Here is a 5,733-nt window from a genome sequence, read left to right as displayed (position 1 = left end):
AGGCTGAAAGGTACTCAGGCTAATGAATGATCAGGCGGCCAGTGAACCTTGAGAACGTGGGACGTCACTGGGCTGGATGTGAGGGGTTGAGCTGACCTTGCCAGGTGAGAGATGGGGCAGGGGTTCTGGAGAGACAACCTGCCTGCCATGTCCTCCACGGACCCTGCCTATTGCCAGCACAAGCCTGGTCCCTGTGGCCCTCTAGGACAGGGCATGAGCTGGACTGGCATCTCTGTGGAGAGGCCCTTCTGGAACCACACAGAGCTCTGGGTGTCTTACCTAGAAGGGCTATAAGGAAAGGGCCAGCTCAGATCAGGGTTTATGGAGGGGACAATGTTGGTGGACTCTCAGAACTCTCAGTGAAAAGCAGGGATGGAGAAGAAGGGGCAGCCAGGAAACTGGAGGCCAAGCTGGGCCCCAAGATCACAGGAGGGCATGGAGGAAACTCAGACTGGGTGAGATCGAGGAGCTTCTCCAGAGACCCACTCCCACTCCGCAGCATCTCCCTGGCTGTGGGAGAGAAATGTCCTGCTCAGGTAGCTTATCCCCTCCCCAGTGCAGGGGCTATGCCGTTGAACCGCAGCGCCAGGCTTGCCTGCTTGGTGTCCGGGACCCATGGTGTCATCCCCCTTCCTCTCTGCCATATAACACAGGGAAGGAGGTAAGAAGTTCACCCTGAGCCCCAGGACCAGAGAGGTTCCTGTTTTCTCCCGATGGTGCTCAGCTGCAGCCCTGGCAGAAGGGCAGGCCCAGAGAAAGGTGAGGGTCAGAAGGAGCTGGGCAACAGCTTTGAATGAGGTTTGGGGGAGGTGGTGTTGGGAGGGGGAAGAGGAAGAAGCAGAAAACAGCAGATTTGTGCCATTGGCCTTCTAAGCACAGAGGTGGTGCCTGTGTATGAGGGTCAAGGAATAAACAAGAAACCAGGCTTTGTTGCTCAACTAAGAGACACTTATTTAGTTCTTGGTTCATTCTGGATCAGCTCCAGAGAAGATGGCCTGATTTGAACAGTTAGAGACATTTCATGGTTTTCTTTATCCAGGGCAGGAAACTGGAGACTTTGGTGAAGGCCCGTGGAGGAGTCCTGTTATCTAGTCCATAGCAGGAAATGCCCTGGATCACCTTCTTACAGATGAGAGGGCCCCCAAAGTCCCCCTGTGGACAGAGAACAGGGAGGACTGAGCCCGTGTTCTGTAGGTCCTGCCCACCTGCATCCCAAGTGCCCTGTGAGAGAAGGCTCCTTGGAGTGGCCTCCATGTGGGAGATCAGAGGGCAGGGCAGGTCCTTGTGGGCCCCTCAGCTGCCCAGTCCTGACCCTGGACATTGTCACGGCTTTATTTCTCTCAGGGGGTGGCTCCCTCTCTTCCCCCAGGTCCCGGATCCTCTCCTATGAGGGCGCTGTGGGACTGTGCTTTGGTCTAACGTTTAAGGACAGGAAAGCAGGCAGGTGAGGATGACACTCAGCACGGAAGGTAAGCCATTTAACCAAGATGGGAGCCAGCTCTGAGGAGCCACCTGATTTGACTGCTGCACACCCAGGGAGCAGTTTTCTAACACCTGTGCCCAGCGTGAGGCAGAGTGTTGCAAATTCATCATCCGGATGGAGCACCATCTTGGATGCATCTCAGGCCCCTGGTAGGCTCCCAGAAGGCCTGTGACTCCACACTCTGGTTGCTCCTCCCTTCTCTTCCCAGGAGAAAGATCAGAGTCTAGGGGGTAAAGAAGTCCCTGCTGCTTGGGTCTCCAGATCCCCAAACACCCCGCTCCCCAGAGCCCAGCTAGGAAGATGCCCAGTCTCACCGTAAAGGAAGACTTCTTTTCCTTTGGGTTCCCCACGCACAGCTGAGTGGTACTGTTGTGATAATTGTGTAAGTAGGATTCACGCTCCCTGTCCTGCTGCGCAGTCAGCTCCACCTCCTGCAGTGTGTCTGAGAAGCTGCCCATTGGGGTGACTTTCCCCCATCCCGCCACACTGCACACCTGTCTGGGCCTCACCTGGGCCTTGGACCAGGGCAGGCGGAGGGGCCACACAGCTGCAGTCAGCTTGGTCTTTCTCTCCAGCTGATGGGAAGAGGCAACAAGGCCTAGCTCAGCCACTGGCCTCTTGGGCCTGGACACCGTGATGGGGATGAACTGACTTCCTTCCCCCCTGAGCCACTGGGACTAGTCTGGTGGCCAGGATGGGAAGGAGGGAAGGGACAGGTCCCATTGGGAGGGGAAATAATGTGGACCCAGGACAGCAAGAGCAGCGGGGAGGTTCCCTTACCATTAGTAACATGATGTTGTTGGAGAATTTCAAACGACAAAAGTCTGGGTCGCGGATGGCTTCTTTCACAGGGATGACGTCCTGGGTCCTCTCCTGCTTCTTAATGTTGTGGGCCCCCAGGGTAACATTGATTGAGCTTCACAGAAAGTACAGTGGGGATGAGGGGGCATGGAGTCACAGGAGATCCAGCCCTGGAGCCATGAAGGGTAGGTGACAGCCTGGGAAGGGCAGGGCTGCAGCTAGGGTAGATTGAGACAACAAAAGGGCCCAGTGCTTAGGGACACTGTGCCCTGTGCTTCTCAATGACACTGAGAGCAGAGATTCTGGAAGCTTTCTCTTGCCCTCAGGCAGTATTGTGAAAGGACTCTGAGTTTGCATTTTGACTGTAATACGTATTTTCCTCCTCCAGAGCTGCTTTATTTGGCCAGTGTGGTCTCTCTTCTCAACTGGGCCACTTGCTCTCATCTCTGACCCTCTGATGCCAAAGCTTACCTGTCCTGTTTCTCACTTTCCATCACCCAGTCATGCTCTCAGATGGCCCCTCTCAAGAGCTCTCATGGCCCTGAGTTACCAGGAGCCAGGACAGCTACCCTGGGCTGTAGCCCCTGGGCAGAGGACAGGGGTCCCTGTAGGGGTCTCAGGAGGTGTCAGTTGTCTGCGGCCCCTCACTTTCCCCAGCAGCGACCTGCCATCAAAATAAAGTACTTTCTTGTGAGGACACCTCCACATTTCACGGTCTTCTTTTCAATCAGAAACCTAACCAAGGCCATGTAGGGGCGGGAGTGGGACCTGGCCTCATGTCCTCCAGTGATGATTCCTGGAAGAAAAAACTGGAAGATGGGCTTTCTGGAAGCAGCTGTGGTCAGGAGGGAAGGCTCTGGAAGGTAGTGATTGAGGGTGGGGTCTACAGTGCCCTGCTGACACTGGGGACAGTCCTCCCAGGTCCTCCTTGCAGCAGATTAAACTTTTCTGAATGTCAAGCCCCAGAACCCCCTGTGTTAAAAGGGAGCACAGTGCTTGTTGTCCCAGTTCTGCTTCAGACCATTCATGGAGGAGGTAAGAGGTGTCTTCACGATGGTGGAGCCCAGGGGATTGTGGACGGGGCTGCCCTGATGCCTTCTGTCTCAGTTAGTCTCCCAACCCTTCTGAGCCTCTGCTAACATCTCGACTGGTGCCCGTATCTAACAACCTGTCCATGAGCTTATGGTGTTGGGTTTTCTGAAATCCTCATGTCATAGGGTCTAACCCAACCTAGGATCTCAGTAAACATTTTTTGACTGTGTGAATGAATGGCCTTCAGTTAGCTTTCTGCTGAGGTTTGGTGGGGATCATTCTTGTGGGATTGAAGGTCATCATCATGGGGGGAGGGCCCTGTGTGGAGCAGCCTATGGCTTGGGAAGTTGGGGGAGGTGTAGTGGAAAGTGGCGTCCTTGTGCCTCTTGTGAGCCAAGGCAACAGGGGAGCCCTGCATGCAGTCACCTAGTTCTTTCTGAGATGAACTGTTCCCTGGGCTCCTCACCTGGGCAGGGGTGACGGGCTGAGGGCACCGAGAAGTGAAACTGCTTCTTTAGCTGGGTCCAGGGACAGGTCCCACGACTGCAACCAGACTGTCTGAACTTCCCTTTCCTGAGTTGGAGCGAAGAATTTTAATTACTTATCTTTTGTATGGCCATTTCCTCTGCCAAATGCCTTTCTGTGAACAGCCCGCTTTCCAGTTGATAAGAGAGAGTTTCACAAGCTAAATCTTTTAGTGAATACCCTTTCTTCATGCTATCCTTGATGAGTGTCTGTGTAACATCTGTTACATGTGTTAGTCTAAGTTTAGGATGGCAGCTGAGTTCTAGAAAACTCTTGGTCTGAAATTGAGGGAAATCTGTGACTGTGCTGGGTGGAAGGGTCAGGAGTCTAGAAGGTTTTGTGAGATGGGCTGGAGCCTCTGGAATGGGGATGGTCACTCACCTGTCCCAGCCTCAGGAGGCAGAGGAAAGGCCAACAAGAGCAGGAGTGGCTGCATCTTCCCTGAAGTTCTGCCCAGGTCTGAGCTGCTGGTGTTTCTTCCTTCCAGACACACAGCCCAGGAGGGGAAGGCAGGGGTGTGGCTCAGGACCTCACAGACCTCCTAGAAGTGTGCTTCTGGTTTTCCTGCGCCATCTGGTAGGTAGTTTGTCGAAGTTCTCTGGCTTGGGATAGGTGACAGTAGCCCTGTCACCACACTTGCACTCCTAGTGCTGAGTCACAAGGTGAAAGCCAGAACAAAGAATAATAAAGGGTGGCCTTTGCTGCAACCAGCAAAGAAGCTGGACCCTAGAAGCCCCTCAGTAACTGAATCTAGAATGTCTCTATTTCTCAGCTCTTGGCTCTTTTTCCATCCTGATGAAGTCATGAATAATTATTTAGCAAGCTAGCTCCAGGGAGATGAGCGAGATGGCTACTGCCCTTGACAAGATGATGGTCAGCCAGAGTAGACTGAGAATCTGTGGTTAGAGTACAGTCTGGTAAGGGCTGTGGTGGGGGTGTGCTTGGTGGTGTGAGATAGACGCTGGACCTGCCTTAACAGCATGTAGATCTGGACACACCCATACACCCCAAATGGTAACCCCACTTCCTCTCTGACCACCAGTCCAGACTGGTAGTTTGGAATATTTAGAATCCCCTCTTTAAATGTAAATATTCTGTGACAAAGAGAGATTCTCTTATCCTACACTTTTGAACAAGGTTCCTGGAAGTGATATTCATTGGACCAAAACAAACCATCAGCGGGTCTCTCAGAATTGAGTGGCCTGATTGGTTTATGCTGGAGTCTTGTATCATGCCTGCACCCGAGGTGGGGACTGTTCCTCCCAAATCATAGTGCCTGTTCTCTGGGGCAGGAGTTCACTCAAGAAATGCTGGTCACTGTTGCCTGGTTATGGGGAAATGGATGCCAATTGTCCTAATAATTACTATGCACAAAGAAGTCTCTGTCTAGGGTCCAGTGAACCATAGCTCTGATATCTCTTGGCCTAACGGTTATAAATATTTGCAAACAGATTATCCCAACACTCTCACCAGTGTGATGACAGATGAAGGAGTAATGAAAAGAAGGCATTATGAGTTCCAAACAGCCCAATTCCAAGTCTGCTAAAGGAACAGCATCCTATGAAGATATAGAAAAAGAGAGGAAGGCAACTTGCTTAAGCATTAATGATGAAGATCTCTGGGTGGTGGAATTCTCAGGGGTTTTAATCTGCTTATTTCTGTTTTCTGCTTCTACTGTGTTTCTCTGTTGTATGTAATACTTTTCAACCCAGCATACATTTTCCTGTAGTTGAAGCATGCTTATTAATGGCAAGCATTGAGCAGACCAGGTTGTTCTACTCTAGCTTTCTCTAAGGTGGATGCTTTAAAAAATGTTTTAAAATTAAAGGTTACTTTTATGAATCAATTCTTATATAAAAAAGACATTCTTGATAAATAGAAGAAAAATTTAC

At 51.6% G+C, this 5,733-nt stretch overlaps 1 protein-coding gene across 1 annotated transcript; it reads right to left on the bottom strand.

The window, feature by feature from the left end:
- Positions 1 to 1,008: 1,008 nt before the first annotated feature.
- LOC124236174 (granzyme B-like) lies at positions 1,009 to 4,277 on the bottom strand. Its single transcript, XM_046654936.1, has 5 exons — positions 4,223 to 4,277; positions 2,933 to 3,080; positions 2,264 to 2,399; positions 1,798 to 2,058; positions 1,009 to 1,152 (listed from the first exon to the last, which is right to left on the bottom strand). Exons 1-5 carry the CDS (start codon positions 4,275 to 4,277, stop codon positions 1,009 to 1,011), a joined length of 744 nt encoding a protein of 247 aa, XP_046510892.1.
- Positions 4,278 to 5,733: the final 1,456 nt, after the last annotated feature.

This window comes from Equus quagga, chromosome 2, assembly GCF_021613505.1.
Source record: "Equus quagga isolate Etosha38 chromosome 2, UCLA_HA_Equagga_1.0, whole genome shotgun sequence".
NCBI classification, from domain to species: domain Eukaryota; kingdom Metazoa; phylum Chordata; class Mammalia; order Perissodactyla; family Equidae; genus Equus; species Equus quagga.
Note: the sequence above shows the minus strand (reverse complement) of the source record. Positions and strands in the feature narration are given on the sequence as shown.